Below are 21,568 nucleotides of genomic sequence, written 5' to 3' on the forward strand. Positions count from 1 at the left end.
CCCTGCACACGTCCACCACAAATATCAGAGAGACCGTGCACACGTCCAGCACAAATATCAGAGAGACCGCGCACACGTCCAGCACAAATATCAGAGAGACCGCGCACACGTCCCCCACAAATATCAGAGAGACCGCGCACACGTCCACCACAAATATCAGAGAGACCGCGCACACGTCCCCCACAAATATCAGAGACTGCGCACACGTCCACCACAAATATCAGAGAGACCGCGCACACGTCCCCCACAAATATCAGAGAGACCGCGCACACGTCCACCACAAATATCAGAGAGACCGCGCACACGTCCCCCACAAATATCAGAGACCGCGCACACGTCCAGCACAAATATCAGAGAGACCGCGCACACGTCCACCACAAATATCAGAGAGACCCTGCACACGTCCCCCACAAATATCAGAGAGACCGCGCACACGTCCCCCACAAATATCAGAGAGACCGCGCACACGTCCCCCACAAATATCAGAGAGACCGCGCACACGTCCAGCACAAATATCAGAGACCGCGCACACGTCTAGCACAAATATCAGAGAGACCGCGCACACGTCCCCCACAAATATCAGAGACTGCGCACACGTCCACCACAAATATCAGAGACCGCGCACACGTCCACCACAAATATCAGAGAGACCGCGCACACGTCCACCACAAATATCAGAGAGACCGCGCACACGTCCACCACAAATATCAGAGAGACCGCGCACATGTCCACCACAAATATCAGAGAGACCGCGCACACGTCCAGCACAAATATCAGAGAGACTGCGCACACGTCCACCACAAATATCAGAGAGACCGCGCACACGTCCAGCACAAATATCAGAGAGACCGCGCACACGTCCCCCACAAATATCAGAGAGACCGCGCACACGTCCCCCACAAATATCAGAGAGACCGCGCACACGTCCAGCACAAATATCAGAGAGACCGCGCACACGTCCAGCACAAATATCAGAGAGACCGCGCACACGTCCACCACAAATATCAGAGAGACCGCGCACACGTCCACCACAAATATCAGAGAGACCGCGCACATGTCCACCACAAATATCAGAGAGACCGCGCACACGTCCACCACAAATATCAGAGAGACCGCGCACACGTCCACCACAAATATCAGAGAGACCCTGCACACGTCCACCACAAATATCAGAGAGACCGCGCACATGTCCACCACAAATATCAGAGAGACCGCGCACACGTCCCCCACAAATATCAGAGAGACCGCGCACACGTCCACCACAAATATCAGAGAGACCCTGCACACGTCCACCACAAATATCAGAGAGACCGCGCACACGTCCAGCACAAATATCAGAGAGACCGCGCACACGTCCACCACAAATATCAGAGAGACCGCGCACCCGTCCACCACAAATATCAGAGAGACCGCGCACACGTCCACCACAAATATCAGAGAGACCCTGCACACGTCCCCCACAAATATCAGAGAGACCGCGCACACGTCCACCACAAATATCAGAGAGACCGCGCACACGTCCACCACAAATATCAGAGAGACCGCGCACACGTCCCCCACAAATATCAGAGAGACTGCGCACACGTCCACTACAAATATCAGAGAGACCGCGCACACGTCCACCACAAATATCAGAGAGACCCTGCACACGTCCACCACAAATATCAGAGAGACTGCGCACACGTCCCCCACAAATATCAGAGAGACCGCGCACACGTCCCCTACAAATATCAGAGAGACCGCGCACACGTCCACCACAAATATCAGAGAGACCCTGCACACATCCTCCACAAATATCAGAGAGACCGCGCACACGTCCACCACAAATATCAGAGAGACCGCGCACACGTCCACCACAAATATCAGAGAGACCGCGCACACGTCCACCACAAGTATCAGAGAGACCGCGCACACGTCCATCACAACTATCAGAGAGACCGCGCACACGTCCACCACAAATATCAGAGAGACCCTGCACACGTCCACCACAAATATCAGAGAGACCGTGCACACGTCCAGCACAAATATCAGAGAGACCGCGCACACGTCCAGCACAAATATCAGAGAGACCGCGCACACGTCCCCCACAAATATCAGAGAGACCGCGCACACGTCCACCACAAATATCAGAGAGACCGCGCACACGTCCAGCACAAATATCAGAGAGACCGCGCACACGTCCACCACAAATATCAGAGAGACCGCGCACCCGTCCACCACAAATATCAGAGAGACCGCGCACACGTCCACCACAAATATCAGAGAGACCCTGCACACGTCCCCCACAAATATCAGAGAGACCGCGCACACGTCCACCACAAATATCAGAGAGACCGCGCACACGTCCACCACAAATATCAGAGAGACCGCGCACACGTCCCCCACAAATATCAGAGAGACTGCGCACACGTCCACTACAAATATCAGAGAGACCGCGCACACGTCCACCACAAATATCAGAGAGACCCTGCACACGTCCACCACAAATATCAGAGAGACTGCGCACACGTCCCCCACAAATATCAGAGAGACCGCGCACACGTCCCCTACAAATATCAGAGAGACCGCGCACACGTCCACCACAAATATCAGAGAGACCCTGCACACATCCTCCACAAATATCAGAGAGACCGCGCACACGTCCACCACAAATATCAGAGAGACCGCGCACACGTCCACCACAAATATCAGAGAGACCGCGCACACGTCCACCACAAGTATCAGAGAGACCGCGCACACGTCCATCACAACTATCAGAGAGACCGCGCACACGTCCACCACAAATATCAGAGAGACCCTGCACACGTCCACCACAAATATCAGAGAGACCGTGCACACGTCCAGCACAAATATCAGAGAGACCGCGCACACGTCCAGCACAAATATCAGAGAGACCGCGCACACGTCCCCCACAAATATCAGAGAGACCGCGCACACGTCCACCACAAATATCAGAGAGACCGCGCACACGTCCCCCACAAATATCAGAGACTGCGCACACGTCCACCACAAATATCAGAGAGACCGCGCACACGTCCAGCACAAATATCAGAGAGACCGCGCACACGTCCACCACAAATATCAGAGAGACCCTGCACACGTCCCCCACAAATATCAGAGAGACCGCGCACACGTCCCCCACAAATATCAGAGAGACCGCGCACACGTCCCCCACAAATATCAGAGAGACCGCGCACACGTCCAGCACAAATATCAGAGACCGCGCACACGTCTAGCACAAATATCAGAGAGACCGCGCACACGTCCACCACAAATATCAGAGGGACCGCGCACACGTCCAGCACAAATATCAGAGAGACCGCGCACACGTCCAGCACAAATATCAGAGACCGCGCACACGTCTAGCACAAATATCAGAGAGACCGCGCACACGTCCCCCACAAATATCAGAGAGACCGCGCACACGTCCACCACAAATATCAGAGAGACCGCGCACACGTCCAGCACAAATATCAGAGAGACCGCGCACACGTCCCCCACAAATATCAGAGAGACCGCGCACACGTCCCCCACAAATATCAGAGAGACCGCGCACACGTCCCCCACAAATATCAGAGAGACCGCGCACACGTCCCCCACAAATATCAGAGAGACCGCGCACACGTCCCCCACAAATATCAGAGAGACCGCGCACACGTCCCCCACAAATATCAGAGAGACCGCGCACATGTCCACCAAAAATATCAGAGAGACCGCGCACACGTCCCCCACAAATATCAGAGAGACCGCGCACCCGTCCAGCACAAATATCAGAGAGACCGCGCACACGTCCACCACAAATATCAGAGAGACCCTGCACACGTCCACCACAAATATCAGAGAGACCCTGCACACGTCCACCACAAATATCAGAGAGACCGCGCACCCGTCCAGCACAAATATCAGAGAGACCGCGCACACGTCCACCACAAATATCAGAGAGACCCTGCACACGTCCACCACAAATATCAGAGAGACCGAGCACACGTCCAGCACAAATATCAGAGAGACCGCGCACACGTCCAGCACAAATATCAGAGAGACCGCGCACACGTCCAGCACAAATATCAGAGAGACCGCGCACACGTCCAGCACAAATATCAGAGAGACCGCGCACACGTCCAGCACAAATATCAGAGAGACCGCGCACACGTCCCCCACAAATATCAGAGAGACCGCGCACCCGTCCACCACAAATATCAGAGAGACCGCGCACACGTCCACCACAAATATCAGAGAGACCCTGCACACGTCCACCACAAATATCAGAGAGACCGCGCACACGTCCCCCACAAATATCAGAGAGACCGCGCACACGTCCCCCACAAATATCAGAGAGACCCTGCACACGTCCACCACAAATATCAGAGAGACCATGCACACGTCCACCACAAGTATCAGAGAGACCGCGCACACGTCCACCACAAATATCAGAGAGACCGCGCACACGTCCCCCACAAATATCAGAGAGACCGCGCACACGTCCACCACAAATATCAGAGAGACCGCGCACACGTCCACCACAAATATCAGAGAGACCGCGCACACGTCCACCACAAATATCAGAGAGACCGCGCACACGTCCACCACAAATATCAGAGAGACCGCGCACACGTCCACCACAAATATCAGAGAGACCGCGCACACGTCCCCCACAAATATCAGAGACTGCGCACACGTCCAGCACAAATATCAGAGACCGCGCACACGTCCCCCACAAATATCAGAGAGACCGCGCACACGTCCAGCACAAATATCAGAGACACCGCGCACACGTCCACCACAAATATCAGAGAGACCGCGCACACGTCCACCACAAATATCAGAGAGACCGCGCACACGTCCCCCACAAATATCAGAGAGACCGCGCACACGTCCCCCACAAATATCAGAGAGACCCTGCACACGTCCACCACAAATATCAGAGAGACCATGCACACGTCCACCACAAGTATCAGAGAGACCGCGCACACGTCTCCCACAAATATCAGAGAGACCGCGCACACGTCCCCCGCAAATATCAGAGAGACCGCGCACACGTCCACCACAAATATCAGAGAGACCGCGCACACGTCCACCACAAATATCAGAGAGACCGCGCACACGTCCCCCACAAATATCAGAGACTGCGCACACGTCCACCACAAATATCAGAGACCGCGCACACGTCCACCACAAATATCAGAGAGACCGCGCACAAGTCCACCACAAATATCAGAGAGACCGCGCACACGACCCCCACAAATATCAGAGAGACCGCGCACACGTCCCCCACAAATATCAGAGAGACCGCGCACACGTCCCCCACAAATATCAGAGAGACCGCGCACACGTCCAGCACAAATATCAGAGAGACCGCGCACACGTCCACCACAAATATCAGAGAGACCGCGCACACGTCCACCACAAATATCAGAGAGACCGCGCACACGTCCCCCACAAATATCAGAGAGACCGCGCACACGTCCAGCACAAATATCAGAGAGACCGCGCACACGTCCAGCACAAATATCAGCTGACGCCTCCAGAATCCACTCGTAAAGTTCACCTGAACCCTTTAAATATACAGGTTTGACCATTTTATGTACGTTACAATTTCATCTTAAAGGGGTTTGCCATGAAAGAAATTTTAATCTAGTGATGTTTACACAATGAATATTTTAACCCCTTACATCAAGCAGTGGCCGACATGTATCAATGGCTTGGCCTTTCCTGTAGATGCCCAGGACCTCTGCAAACAAGTGCCAGGAGCAATCTATCCATAATTATTCAGGATCCCAAACCATAGACTTTAAGTGGTGGATTAACCCCTTTATTAGTCAATGCATGTAAAATGGGCGTGACTAGATTGGAGGCCGCAACATCTTTTGGCTAACGACACTGGTCCATCATGTTTTCTCTCGTCTATGGAGTTGAAGGTTCTGCTGGGGAAGCTGTGGTGAGCTGACGTGTTACATACATAGAGCATGCGCTCCAGTCCTGGACACTGGGGGGACCTGATCTGCATATTTGGGAGGCAGTGGTGAGCTCATGTGTTACATAGAGCATGCGCTCCAGTCCTGGACACTGGGGGGACCTGATCTGGATATTTGGGGGATAGTGGTGAGTTGACGTGTTACATACATAGAGCATATAAAGCAATGGAAAGAGTGACGCCTGTACAGCCTACACGCCCAACTGCGCTCCAATCCAGAGGCCAGAGGGTTAACCTTGTCTGCCCAGATATAGATCTGGTGTAGCCGATACCGGTGTAATCGCTTCATCTGATGCAGATGTAAGTGCCAAGAATCCACGTAGGTTATTCCTCTGTAGATAAAGTCCTTACAATTCCAGCTCTCGGGATGTGCACAAAAGCGCTGGGACGTTCCTGCACCTGGAGGGATGCCCGGCCGGCGGCTCTCACTCCCTACACAAGCGCTGGGACGTTCCTGCACCTGGAGGGATCCCCGGCCGGCGGATCTCACTCCCTACACAAGCGCTGGGACCTCCCTGCACCTGGAGGGATCCCTGGCCGGCGGCTCTCACTCCCTACACAAGCGCTGGGACCTCCCTGCACCTGGAGGGATCCCCGGCCGGCGGATCTCACTCCCTACACAAGCGCTGGGACCTCCCTGCACCTGGAGGGATCCCTGGCCGGCGGCTCTCACTCCCTACACAAGTGCTGGGACGTCCCTGCACCTGGAGGGATCCCCGGCCGGCGGCTCTTACTCCCTACACAAGCGCTGGGACGTTCCTGCACCTGGAGGGATCCCCGGCCGGCGGCTCTCACTCCCTACACAAGCGCTGGGACGTCCCTGCACCTGGAGGGATCCCCGGCCGGCGGCTCTCACTCCCTACACAAGCGCTGGGACGTCCCTGCATGTGGAGGGATCCCCGGCCGGCGGCTCTCACTCCCTACACAAGCGCTGGGACGTTCCTGCACCTGGAGGGATCCCCGGCCGGCGGCTCTCACTCCCTACACAAGCGCTGGGACGTTCCTGCACCTGGAGGGATCCCCGGCCGGCGGATCTCACTCCCTACACAAGCGCTGGGACCTCCCTGCACCTGGAGGGATCCCTGGCCGGCGGCTCTCACTCCATACACAAGCGCTGGGACGTTCCTGCACCTGCAGGGATCCCCGGCCGGCGGCTCTCACTCCCTACACAAGCGCTGGGACGTCCCTGCATGTGGAGGGATCCCCGGCCGGCGGCTCTCACTCCCTACACAAGCGCTGGGACGTTCCTGCACCTGGAGGGATCCCCGGCCGGCGGCTCTCACTCCCTACACAAGCGCTGGGACGTTCCTGCACCTGGAGGGATCCCCGGCCGGCGGATCTCACTCCCTACACAAGCGCTGGGACCTCCCTGCACCTGGAGGGATCCCTGGCCGGCGGCTCTCACTCCCTACACAAGCGCTGGGACGTTCCTGCACCTGGAGGGATCCCCGGCCGGCGGCTCTCACTCCCTACACAAGCGCTGGGACGTCCCTGCACATGGAGGGATCCCCGGCCGGCGGCTCTCACTCCCTACACAAGCGCTGGGACGTCCCTGCACCTGGAGGGATCCCCGGCCGGCGGCTCTCACTCCCTACACAAGCGCTGGGACGTTCCTGCACCTGGAGGGATCCCCGGCCGGCGGCTCTCACTCCCTACACAAGCGCTGGGACGTCCCTGCACATGGAGGGATCCCCGGCCGGCGGCTCTCACTCCCTACACAAGCGCTGGGACGTCCCTGCACCTGGAGGGATCCCCGGCCGGCGGCTCTCACTCCCTACACAAGCGCTGGGACGTTCCTGCACCTGGAGGGATCCCCGGCCAGCGGCTCTCACTCCCTACACAAGCGCTGGGACGTCCCTGCATGTGGAGGGATCCCCGGCCTGCGGCTCTCACTCTCTACACAAGCGCTGGGACCTCCCTGCACCTGGAGGGATCCCTGGCCGGCGGCTCTCACTCCCTACACAAGTGCTGGGAAGTTCCTGCATGTGGAGGGATCCCCGGCCTGTGGCTCTCACTCCCTACACAAGCGCTGGGACGTCCCTGCACGTGGAGGGATCCCAGGCCGGCGGCTCTTACTCCCTACACAAGCGCTGGGACGTCCCTGCATGTAGAGGGATCCCCGGCCGGCGGCTCTCACTCCCTACACAAGCGCTGGGACGTTCCTGCACGTGGAGGGATCCCCGGCTGGCGGCTCTCACTCCCTACACAAGCGCTGGGAAGTTGACGTCACCAAACTCCGATAAGTCCAGAGGGAAAAACTTCCAATGCGTTTCGTAGACCATCGCTGTCTTCTTGGTCGGGGAGTCATCGCCTCTGAGAATGTGATGTAACCAGAGGGAGCTGGTGGGACGTCCCTGCACCTGCAGAGATCCCTGGCCGGCGGCTCTCACCCCCTACACAAGCGCTGGGACGTCCCTGAATGTGGAGGGATCCCCGGCCGGCGGCTCTCACTCCCTAAACAAGCGCTGGGACGTCCCTGCACCTGGAGGGATCCCCGGCCGGCGGCTCTCACTCCCTACACAAGCGCTGGGACGTTCCTGCACCTGGAGGGATCCCCGGCCGGCGGCTCTCACTCCCTACACAAGCGCTGGGACCTCCCTGCACCTGGAGGGATCCGAGGGCGGCGGCTCTTACTCCCTACACAAGCGCTGGGACGTCCCTGCACGTGGAGGGATCCGAGGCCGGCGGCTCTCACTCCCTACACAAGCGCTGGGACGTCCCTGCACCTGGAGGGATCCCTGGCCGGCGGCTCTCACTCCCTACACAAGCGCTGGGACGTCCCTGCACATGGAGGGATCCCCGGCCGGCGGCTCTCACTCCCTACACAAGCGCTGGGACGTCCCTGCACATGGAGGGATCCCCGGCCGGCGGCTCTCACTCCCTACACAAGCGCTGGGACGTCCCTGCACCTGGAGGGATCCCCGGCCGGCGGCTCTCACTCCCTACACAAGCGCTGGGACGTTCCTGCACGTGGAGGGATCCGCGGCCGGCGGCTCTCACTCCCTACACAAGCGCTGGGACGTCCCTGCACGTGGAGGGATCCCAGGCCGGCGGCTCTTACTCCCTACACAAGCGCTGGGACGTCCCTGCATGTAGAGGGATCCCCGGCCGGCGGCTCTCACTCCCTACACAAGCTCTGGGACGTTCCTGCACGTGGAGGGATCCCCGGCTGGCGGCTCTCACTCCCTACACAAGCGCTGGGAAGTTGACGTCACCAAACTCCGATAAGTCCAGAGGGAAAAACTTCCAATGCGTTTCGTAGACCATCGCTGTCTTCTTGGTCGGGGAGTCATCGCCTCTGAGAATGTGATGTAACCAGAGGGAGCTGGTGGGACGTCCCTGCACCTGCAGAGATCCCCGGCCGGCGGCTCTCACTCCCTACACAAGCGCTGGGACGTCCCTGAATGTGGAGGGATCCCCGGCCGGCGGCTCTCACTCCCTACACAAGTGCTGGGAAGTTCCTGCACGTGGAGGGATCCGAGGCCGGCGGCTCTCACTCCCTACACAAGCGCTGGGACGTCCCTGCACCTGGAGGGATCCGAGGGCGGCGGCTCTTACTCCCTACACAAGCGCTGGGACGTCCCTGCATGTGGAGGGATCCCTGGCCGGCGGCTCTCACTCCCTACACAAGCGCTGGGACGTCCCTGCACCTGGAGGGATCCCTGGCCGGCGGCTCTCACTCCCTACACAAGCGCTGAGACGTCCCTGCACGTGGAGGGATCCGAGGCCGGCGGCTCTCACTCCCTACACAAGCGCTGGGACGTTCCTGCACGTGGAGGGATCCCCGGCTGGCGGCTCTCACTCCCTACACAAGCGCTGGGACGTTCCTGCACGTGGAGGGATCCCCGGCTGGCGGCTCTCACTCCCTACACAAGCGCTGGGAAGTTGACGTCACCAAGCTCCGATAAGTCCAGAGGGAAAAACTTCCAATGCAATTCGTAGACCATCGCTGTCTTCTTGGTCGGGGAGTCATCGCTTCTGAGAATGTGATGTAACCAGAGGGAGCTGGTGGCGGCCCTTGTATCAGCTGCACTCAGTCATTACCCAAATCCCTCAGTATTATATGTATGAAAATGTTTCTGTTATTTAAAATCAAATAAATTATTTTTACCATTAAAATATGAGCATAAATATCATCTACAGTATAGAAAAAGGAACAAACAATACATTTAAGAAAAAGACTCAAATTTCATCATAAATAAATTAGCAGAGGGGTGGAGCCAAGCCGAGTTGATAAATGGATGATTGAATCGAGAGCTCCCGGCAGATGGAACCCCAACACCCAGGACCCGAAAGGGCACATCAAAACTAGGAAGCAGCAATAGGAAATAGATGCATTCCTGAAAGGAAAATGAAGACGCAGCTGAACAAGCATTCCAAGATGGCGGCTGCACCTCCCGAACTAGATGAGGCAGAGGACTCGGAGCAGGAGAGTTTGTCAGGCCAAGTCTCTAGAAATGTTATTAAAAAGCCTCTGTTCCAGGCCCTTAAACCCATAGCTAGGGTACTGGCTAATATAAAAGCCGATATTAGACAAATTGATGCGTGGGTGGAAGAGCTGGAAGGAGCCCAGACAATGTTGCTGCAATTTGGAGAGGCGATCCGTAGCTCCATGGCTAAGCAGGAAGCTCCATGGCTAAGCAGGAAGCTCCATGGCTAAGCAAAAAGCTCCATGGCTAAGCAAAAAGCTCCATGGCTAAGCAGGAAGCTCCATGGCTAAGAAGGAAGCTCCATGGCTAAGAAGGAAGCTCCATGGCTAAGCAGGAAGCTCCATGGCTAAGGAGAAAGCTCCATGGCTAAGGAGAAAGCTCCATGGCTAAGCAGGAAGCTCCATGGCTAAGCAGGAAGCTCCATGGCTAAGGAGAAAGCTCCATGGCTAAGCAGGAAGCTCCATGGCCAAGGAGAAAGCTCCATGGACAAGCAAAAAGCTCCATGGCTAAGCAGGAAGCTCCATGGCTAAGCAGGAAGCTCCATGGATAAGCAAAAAGCTCCATGGCTAAGCAAAAAGCTCCATGGCTAAGGAGAAAGCTCCATGGCTAAGCAGAAAGCTCCATGGCTAAGCAGGCAGCTCCATGGCTAAGGAGAAAGCTCCATGGCTAAGCAGGAAGCTCCATGGCTAAGGAGAAAGCTCCATGGCTAAGCAGGAAGCTTCATTGCTAAGGAGAAAGCTCCATGGCTAAGGAGAAAGCACCATGGCTAAGCAGGAAGCTTCATTGCTAAGGAGAAAGCTCCATGGTTAAGGAGAAAGCACCATGGCTAAGGAGAAAGCTCCATGGCTAAGGAGAAAGCTCCATGGCTAAGCCGGAAGCTCCATGGCTAAGGAGAAAGCTCCATGGCTAAGAAGGAAGCTCCATGGCTAAGCAGGAAGCTCCATGGCTAAGGAGAAAGCTCCATGGCTAAGGAGAAAGCTCCATGGCTAAGCAGGAAGCTCCATGGCTAAGCAGGAAGCTCCATGGCTAAGAAGGAAGCTCCATGGCTAAGCAGGAAGCTCCATGGCTAAGGAGAAAGCTCCATGGCTAAGCAGGAAGCTCCATAGCCAAGGAGAAAGCTCCATGGATAAGCAAAAAGCTCCATGGCTAAGCAGGAAGCTCCATGGCTAAGCAGGAAGCTCCATGCATAAGCAAAAAGCTCCATGGCTAAGCAGGAAGCTCCATGGCTAAGGAGAAAGCTCCATGGCTAAGCAGGAAGCTCCATGGCTAAGGAGAAAGCTCCATGGCTAAGCAGAAAGCTCCATGGCTAAGGAGAAAGCTCCATGGCTAAGCAGAAAGCTCCATGGCTAAGCAGGCAGCTCCATGGCTAAGGAGAAAGCTCCATGGCTAAGCAGGAAGCTCCATGGCTAAGGAAAAAGCTCCATGGCTAAGCAGGAAGCTTCATTGCTAAGGAGAAAGCTCCATGGCTAAGGAGAAAGCACCATGGCTAAGGAGAAAGCTCCATGGCTAAGGAGAAAGCTCCATGGCTAAGCCGGAAGCTCCATGGCTAAGCCAGAAGCACAGTTGAACACAGGTCTACTATGTATCGAAGACCAGGAAAACCGCAGTAGACGTAAAATGGCCGGTTAAGTGGACTGCCAGAAGACATACTACATGACAACCTCTCATATATTGGCAGGCAATATATTTACAAGTACAGTGGGACATGAAAGGGCTGACCTTATTGAAAGAATTCACAGAGCTCTGCACCCTAAGCCAAGCGCGTCTGAACCTCCTAGAGATGTAATACGTGGCCTTCTGAAGTAAACAGACGCTGCAGTATTCTGAGAGGTGCTAGAGACTGCAAAGTGCTCCAATACCTGTCACACAAAGTATCAGTATTTCAGGACATTGCACCCACCACGCTTACCAAGTGAAGAATGCTCAAGCCACCACTAGATGACCTGAGGAAGAAGAACCTGCCTTTCCGCTGGCTATACCCTTTTTGACTGGTATTCAGTATAAATGACAAAGCACATCCCAACACCTAAGAACGTAAAAGCAGTGTGTAGTGCATTGGAGTTGCCACCTCGATAATTTCCATCATGGTGGCCAATCGGGAAAGATGACTTGCCAAAATTACCAGATGCTGCAATGTGGCAAACTGTGCGGAGCCTGCGGGGAAATAATAATAATAATAAGGCTCCTACCTGAATGGGGCAGTTGGTACCCTTCGGTATTCGAGAGTACAGATAACGTAAATCGTACATATGTGGTGGTGCGGGTTCATACCTGCATTAGAGTTGATGTGTTGGCAGAGATACCTTATTGGGGTTCCATGACCCATGACCCCTGGTTATAGACTGTCTGCCTAATTGTCAAGCGCACGTTGATGCACAACACATGTGGCTGTAAATCGGGCGAGACAGACTGGGACGCAGTAATGTAGTGAAGATTTTTTTAGTATTTGTAATAAAAGAATCCGGGTGGTGGTGTCGCTTTATGTGGTGTCACCATATCTGTTGCCACACATTCATGCTAATCTCCCTGCAATGTTGCTGGTGTCCACCTGTCTGTTAGTAGCCCCCGTTACTATGGGGGGCAGCGTGCGAGGTGTGGGCGCAGTGCAGACCTGGCCACAGGAGAGACACCGAGGAAACTGCATTAGTTCATGGTCGCACACACTGGCATATACTGTATGTTTTTCTATCTTTCTCTTCCCTTCCCCCTCTTTCCTGATTCCTAACCCTATCCCCTGTGTAGCCCAGAAGATGCAAAACCTGACATAATTGTAGCCCCACTTCTCACATTAGATTTGATAAATGGGGATATTAAAGTTATCACTTTAAATGTTAAAGGTATGAAGGAGCCACGTAAGAGACACCAGATACTGAGGCCAATGAAAAAAGAAAAAGAGCTGATGTTATCTCGATCAAATCCAGTAAAACACCTTGGCTGCCTAGAAGGGATTACTTTCGATATCTGCAGAGAGAGGGGTCACATTCTCCCGGTATATTCCTAGCCCCGAGCTGTGTGACCCAGAAGGTCGCTATTTGTTCCTAAAGGGCCCCGTCAATGGTCAACTTATTACACTACGTAACATATGTGACCAAATTCTGGACAGATCTTGTGGCTCGTTGATACCTTAAGATTATTATTGTTGTGTTGGGAGATGATTTCAGATGTGACAGGTTCCAGACATCACTTGTAGAGACTTAGCGGTGGCCTCGGAGAATACTTATGGAGGATGTGACTATTACACCCGAGTACAAGAGATCCAACCTTCTTCTCAGGAGCCCACCAGAGCTACCACAGGTTAGACTATATATTGATCTGAGCACATGTTACATTGATAGGGAGCCTGCTACTGTCTGATCATGCCCCCGGCTCTCTAACTGTTACACTGCCTGCACACTGCGAACCAGGACTGAACGCAGCATGTCAGTTCAGTCCCGGTTCGCAGTGTTCGGGCCGTGTGATCCGGGCAGCATGTGTCGCAAGTGTGATGCGATAATAAAAAAGAGTTTAATAACAAACAAATAAGTAAAAATGTAAAATTATTATTATTATTATATTCCTGTGTTTATTATGCTAAATGCTCAAAGCAAAACTTTTTACAACAAAATGTTTTTTTTTCCCTTGTAGACGTTGCAACATGTAATAAGAATGACTAAGAATAAAAGGGCAACCAAAACTTTTGGACCCAACTCCCACGTGGATAAATATAAGATGAAAAGTCTCAGGAATTGTCGAAGGGATTTATTATATTTATTATGAAATGTCCCTGCAACAAATTCTACACCGGACGTAATAAAAGAACATCAGGAGATCGGATCCATGAACGTCCTAACAATAGATAAGAGGGTCGTCCCTTATCAAGACAACACAGAGGGTCATTTACTAAGGGTCCGAATCGCTTTTTTCCGCCGGGTTTCCCGAATTTTTCTCGAATTGCCCTGGGATTTTGGCGCATGTGATCGGATTGTGGCGCATCGGCTTTTATGTGACAGAAATAAGGGGGTGTGGTTGCCGGAAAACCCGACGGATTTGGAAAAACCGCAGAATTTAAAAAACGAATTGTGTGACATCTCCCAGATGTGAGGAGCAGAGGATTTATTACATTTTATCACCTCTGGAGAATAATAATAATGATAAGAATTATTTGCATTTGTGTGAAATACTCAGAGATGTAACTAAAATATAAAAAGATGAAAAATCATAAGTTTACGTCCTGCAGCCGAAATAGTGAAATATTTAGCTTCCAGGACTTAGCATAATATATGCAGGTCTATAATAATAATAATAATAATAATGATTTTTTGTTTTTACTTATTTATGATGAAATCTTCTTCTTAATTGTTTGCTCCCTTTTCTATACTGTAGATGATATTTATGCTCATATTTTAATGGTAAAAAAACTTTATTAGATTGTTGATAACAGAAACATTTTGCTACATATAATACTGAGGGATTTGGGTAATGACTGAGTGCAGCTGATACAAGGGCCGCCACCAGCTCCCTCTGGTTACATCACATTCTCAGAGGCGATGACTCCCCGACCAGGAAGACAGCGATGGTCTACGAAACGCCTTGGAAGTGTAGGGAGTGGGAGCCGCAGGCCGGGGATCCCTCCATGTGCAGGAACGTCCCAGCGCTTGTGTAGGGAGTAAGAGCCGCCGGCCGGGGATCCCTCCATGTGCAGGAACGTCCCAGCGCTTGTGTAGGGAGTGAGAGCCGCAGGCCGGGGATCCCTCCATGTGCAGGAACGTCCTAGCGCTTGTGTAGGGAGTAAGAGCCGCCGGCCGGGGATCCCTCCATGTGCAGGAACGTCCCAGCGCTTGTGTAGGGAGTGAGAGCCGCCGGCCAGGGATCCCTCCACGTGCAGGAACGTCCCAGCGCTTGTGTAGGGAGTGAGAGCCGCCGGCCGGGGATCCCTCCAGGTGCAGGAACGTCCCAGCGCTTGTGTAGGGAGTGAGGGCCGCCGGCCGGGGATCTCTCCAGGTGCAGGAACGTCCCAGCGCTTGTGTAGGGAGTGAGAGCCGCCGGCCGGGGATCTCTCCAGGTGCAGGAACATCCCAGCGCTTGTGTAGGGAGTGAGAGCCGCCGGCCGGGGATCCCTCCATTTGCAGGAACGTCCCAGCGCTTGTGTAGGGAGTGAGAGCCACCAGCCGGGGATCCCTCCATGTGCAGGGATGTCCCAGCGCTTGTGTAGGGAGTGAGAGACGCCGGCCGGGGATCCCTCCAGGTGCAGGAAGGTCCCAGCGCTTGTGTAGGGAGTGAGAGCCGCCGGCCAGGGATCCCTCCACGTGCAGGAACGTCCCAGCACTTGTGTAGGGAGTGAGAGCCGCCGGCCGGGATCCCTCCACGTGCAGGAACGTCCCAGCACTTGTGTAGGGACTGAGAGCCGCCGGCTGGGGATCCCTCCACGTTCAGGGACGTCCGAGCACTTGTGTGCACATCCCAAGAGCTGGAAATGTAAGGACTTTATCTACAGAGGAATAACCTACATGGATTCTGGGCACTTACATCTGCATCGGATGAATAACAGATCTACATCCGGGCACACAAGGTAGATGTTAACCTTCTAGCCTCTGCATTGGAGCGCAGTTGGGCCTGTAGACTGTACAGGCGTCGCCTTTTCCATTGCTGTACATGTCATTGTTTATAACTATATACCGGTTGGCGCATAATTTTATTTTATTAGTTAATTATTCTTCCCATAGAAATCCTCAGATGAAAGATGGACCCCACGTCCTGAAGACAGAAGATCTCCTCACATCCAGTCTTGTGGATTTACTGTGTTCGGCTCATTAGATCTTCACGATCCACAGATGAGATTCTTTACAGTCCTAACTCTGAGGCAGAAGCTTCTCCTCTGTGTGAGATGGTTCCATCTTCTCTGGATCTGTAGTTGGGGAATGATCGGCCTCCATAACCTGATACAGGGGGTCGGGGAGCCACCTCCTCCTATTAGAGCTTGATGAACTTCCATGAAGATCTCCCAGCATCCTCTCTCCGAAATCTTCACTTTATTCCCAGCCAACATTTTCTTTGAATTTCTTTCATATTCGGTTTCTACTGTTCCCTTTCTCAGTAGTTCAGCCTCCAGATATTCTAGCAGAGAATCCATGTATTCCTCTATAATACTGGGCCAGTGGTCTCCTAGCCCCTCACCAGCTCTCCCCACGTGACCCAAAGATGTCAGGAGTCGTCATTTTTATCTGGATTTTCATCTGGTCCTGTAAATGTATTGGCTCGGCCTACAACTGCTACAAGGTCCAAGCATTGTCACACCCCACCATGCCGGACTGTGGCTGCAACTACTCATCTCACTGTCCATCAACATCTCATCTCTCAGCTCCCAGGGGGTGTGTGGTCTTCCTCTCCCAGACAAATGAGTTTCAGCATAACCTGATGAAGGAGGTAACTGGAGGCAAATTGTGATGTCCAGAAAGCCTGGGTGGGGGCAGTATATTAGCCTGGGTGGGGGCAGAATATTAGCCCTGCCTGGGACCAACCGCATCTACATTAATCCAGTGGGCAGTTAAGGAGATGTAACTTCCTTTTCCATGCTTACTGGTCCACGTGCTAGTGCATACATCCCAACATTTGTGAAAGGGAAAGAGGGACAAAATGGCAGCACGCCACACCCCCAATCACTCCCTGGCCACGCCCTAAATTTTAACCATATTATAATAATAAAAATCATCTCCTCAATAATAAAAAATGTTTTAACCTGCTTGGGATTTGAACCTAGAACCTGCAGAGTCCATGTGGAATAATGACACAGCACCTCTATCCACTGAGTGATTATCTAGCTGAGGATTTCTGGTAACTAAGAACTGGTAACTGCTACTGTTACACTGTGACACAGACTTAATGCACTGATACGGTATATAGAGAGGGATCTTCTCAGAGATTATTATTGTAATTATTATTATTATTATTATTATTATTATTATTATTATTGAGATGATTATTTTTATTTTTACTATTATTAATAATCGTCTCCAAAAATCCTCAGCTACTCAATCACTGGGCTCATAGCTCAGTTGGTAAAGGCTCCTATCTCTAATGCAGAGGGTTTGGGCAAAAATGTATTCAATTTAATTAACTAAAGAGTTTGTGTCTGGGAATCCCTAGGTATATCCATATATGGACAGATGGTGATCTGAACCTGATGACGTGGTCCCTGCTCACTGCTAACCCGACACTTCTCTGAAAAGGATTCCCTGCCCGATGTCTGCTCTGGGGAACTCTAGGAGATGCAGTGACCATATATGGACAGATGCTGATCTGACCTGATGACGTGGTCCCTGCTCTCCGCCAAGCCCGACACTTCTCTGAAAAGGATTCCCTGCCCGATGTCTGCTCTGGGGAACCCTAGGAGATGCAGTGACCATATATGGATAGAGATCTGACCTGATGACGTGGTCCCTGCTCTCCGCTAACCCGACACTTCTCTGAAAAGGATACCCTGCCCGATGTCTGCTCTGGGGAACTCTAGGAGATGTGGAGACCATATATGGATAGAGATCTGAGCCTGATGACGTGGTCCCTGCTCTCCGCTAACCCGACACTTCTCTGAAAAGCATTCCCTGCCCGATGTCTGCTCTGGGGAAGCCTAGGAGATGCAGTGACCATATATGGACAGATGCTGATCTGACCTGATGATGTGGTCCCTGCTCTCCGCTAAGCCCGACACTTCTCTGAAAAGGATTCCCTCCCGATGTCTGCTCTGGGGAACCCTAGGAGATGCAGTGACCATATATGGATAGAGATCTGAAGCTGATGACGTGGTCCCTGCTCTCCGCTAAGCCGACACTTCTCTGAAAAGGATTCCCTGCCCGATGTCTGCTCTGGGGAACCCTAGGAGATGCAGAGACCATATATGGAGAGATGCTGATCTGAGCCTGATGACGTGGTCCCTGCTCTCAGCTAAGCCCGACATTTCTCTGAAAAGGATTCCCTGCCCGATGTCTGTACAAGCCATTCAGTACCGCAGGTTCTTTTTATGTAAGTATTTACTATGCAGGACACAGAGCAGGGACAACCCCAGTCAGTGCGGGACCTGGAAGGAATATCAGTGACAATCTACCAGCTGTCCCGGCAAAATCGGGACGGTTGGGAGCTATGGCTAGTGGTGTGACATGCGCCACAGGAATAACAATAGCATTGAGCAGGGCACTACCACTTTCTCTCCATGATTTGGGTGATGGAGAGTGAAATGGATGGTGTTGGCTTAGTCTTGGTGATACTGCTGGTGGTGACGTCACATCCACCCTTAGTGGGGACCCAGGTGGCCATGCTACGAGGGGGGCAGTGGGGCAGGAAGAGCCAGGACTGAACTCTCTGGAACTTCAGCCACTCGGAGGATTATTAAACTTCCATCCCGGGAAGAGTTCTGGGCATCAAATCAATAGGGAACCTTAGTGCATATCAGGATTAACATTGTATTACATTATAAAGTCAACATCAATAACTTTATTCCTTCCCTTCAGGCAGAGGAGGGTGCAAGACCTGAAGTGAGCAGTAAATGACAGAAAATACTAAGAAATAAAACACCTTTCAGTCATAATCCCTAGCGGCGGCCCGAGGCCCCGGGTGGTGTTTGAGTTGTACTTACAGTATATTTGTAGGTGGTAGACCTCTATCTGAGTTTTGTACTCGGTTTCTGCATTTGCCATGTAGATTCCTTCGTCGGTTTCCATGATGGACTTCAGTTCCAGGGACCCATTATCCAGCAGATTACACTTCCCCTCATAGTCCCCAGAACATGAGGTCTGTAACCGAGAATACTGTTTTCCCATGATGATTCCACTTAAGACTCCAGTTATCCGTGTCCATATCATCACAGTATTAGAAGAGATATTAAAGGACGGAATGAAGAGCTGAGACCCTCCCTTGGTCCCATTGATGAGGACTGGAGGTGGAGGATTTCCAGAACCTGGAAGGAGAAAGCAGATAATAGTAAAATAATGGAGATATTATTATTCTGTTCCCACTTGTGGCCCCAGCACTTACCTGAGTGCAGGACAAGTAGAAAGAAGATCTGGAAGGAATCCATCTGGAGCTCCAGGGAGTCGCCTTGCAGGACTCTGCCGGTTACCAGCCAGGATCTGCTCGTTGTGTCTTCTGGATTTACATCCTCCAGTTACTCATTAACTTCTCTTTTCCTCTTCATATTCTCCACTTCTCGTCATGCAGGAAAATCTGACAATTTCCAGTGTTTACTATAATGCCAAAAAATATCTGCCCCCATCCTGAGAATACTCCTGCCCATTAGACACAATGGGGGGTATTTACCAGGGCTCCAGCGCCAGGACACTCATAGAGCCCTGAAATAATGATTAATGCCAGGGGTTTCCTGCGACCTCCCAAGCGTCTCTGGCTGCGGTTTTGTTTCTCGGCAAGTCCTGAGCCTCTTGTGATATCCGGCTGCTTCGGAGGCTCAGTGGAGATATCATATGCCAGCGCTGGTGTAAGAAGAATACCCCCCATTAAATTTAGACCCTCTGTCAGATTCCTGTCCGGCAAACAGCGCAACCACAAACAGACTTGGCGCAATCTGTAAGACTGGGTAAGAGGTGGAAAACAAACCCTGAAATGACCCCCCAAACTACGGCCCAAACTACGGCCCCGCGTGCAGAAGATAAACCACCCTGATAAGGGCTAATTCACCATCAGGACCTCGAGAGACCCTACAAGGTGAGAGCAGAACTTACTTCATCGGGAGCGGGTACGATAAAGTCAGAGACAGAGCAGGACGCAGAGGGACAAATCTAGTGTCATAAACTCCACTTTTCGGCCCCTCCACATGAGTGAAAGGTTTAACGTACATTAATGGGAGGTTTTGCACTGAATTGCGCGTTTCCCTACAGGTCCAGAATGAGTTTTCACTCTTCCGTTTTTCCTGGTGTAAATTGGTTGTACCACTTTCAGGCTCAGGCCCTGCTAGCGTGAGAGGTAGAACCTGTGTACCTAGAAGGGACCAACCCAAGACATGGGCTCAGTTAGTGGTTAGTGGCCAGTTACTGGCACTCAGAGAGTGAGGAGAAGGTCAGCCCGTCACCTGCAGCTCACAGGAGGAAAAAGACCACCACATCCCGAGGTGAGAGACTACGGACCCCCAAGTCACACTGTCTCCATAAACCGATGGATGAATGTCCCAGTATAGAGGCCACGGCCTACAGTAAGAAGACCTTAGAGAAGCCAGAGGGGCTTACACCCAGACATAAGGCTCCACAGAAGATAGAGAGCGGCCACAGGAACAGGGGGTGCAGCAAGTGACAGTTTTGGGGCTTGGATCAACAAGTGCATGTGCCTCCATTTTATGGACATTTGTAGCTTGAAGTAACCCGAGCCGAGGCCCTTCTAATTTCTGTAGCAAACCCCACAGCAGCCAGCAGATGACATAGACCACTGGGCTTAACCCGCTACTCTGACCTTCATGCTAACCAGCCTCCCTAACAAGCAGTTTGCTACTCAAAGGATCCACCATCATAAAGTATTTGCTCAGGCTGCAAGGGGGCCAGCGTTAATCCATCAGCAGCCACATCACACGTGTGAGGGCTCCTGCATCCAGACTGCTGACTGTCGCCCAAAGGCAAAACAGGGTCGTACTCGCTGCAGATACAGACATACTTGTGGAGTGGGACAGAAGCAGGTCAAAACCAAGATGGCATCGGAGCTCAGAATCTATTAACAAGGGAGAAGTTGAGTAAATGTAGAAGAGGTCGGATACACAGAAGAGCAAAATAATAATAAGCAGAAAAGAGGAAAATGTATGAGGAGATGAAAGGAACCAGCAAGGAGTAATGGAACTGGCCAGATATATAAAGGAGTTCATGGATGCCGCCCCCCGCAGCTGACTTGAATAGCTGTCCATCACTCCAGTAACCCTGGACAGATCTGACACATGAGTCATAATGGTAGTGGGTTTAGGGTCACATGAGTATTAATGGTAGCAGGTTAGGGTCACATGAGTAGTAATGGTAGTGGGTTTAGAGTCACATGAGTATTAATGGTAGCAGGTTGGGGTCACATGAGTAGTAATGGTAGCAGGTTAGGGTCACATGAGTAGTAATGGTAGCAGGTTAGGGTCACATGAGTAGTAATGGTAGCAGGTTAGGGTCACATGAGTAGTAATGGTAGCAGGTTAGGGTCACATGAGTAGTAATGGTAG

The 21,568-nt window shown here is 52.5% G+C and overlaps 1 protein-coding gene across 1 annotated transcript in view; it reads right to left on the reverse strand.

Annotated features, from left to right (window-relative positions):
* The window catches only part of LOC140065282 (V-set and immunoglobulin domain-containing protein 10-like), a 75,896-nt gene extending 56,368 nt beyond the window's left edge, over positions 1–19,528 (reverse strand). Inside the window, exons 1-2 of the mRNA XM_072112879.1 lie at positions 19,408–19,528; positions 19,010–19,330 (exon numbers count right to left, since the gene is read on the reverse strand). Coding sequence (XP_071968980.1) covers positions 19,010–19,330; positions 19,408–19,450 — 364 coding nt within the window. The 5' untranslated portion in view covers positions 19,451–19,528. The remainder of the gene's footprint in view (positions 1–19,009; positions 19,331–19,407) is intronic.
* Positions 19,529–21,568: the final 2,040 nt, after the last annotated feature.

This window comes from Engystomops pustulosus, chromosome 6, assembly GCF_040894005.1.
Source record: "Engystomops pustulosus chromosome 6, aEngPut4.maternal, whole genome shotgun sequence".
In the NCBI taxonomy this organism is placed as follows: domain Eukaryota; kingdom Metazoa; phylum Chordata; class Amphibia; order Anura; family Leptodactylidae; genus Engystomops; species Engystomops pustulosus.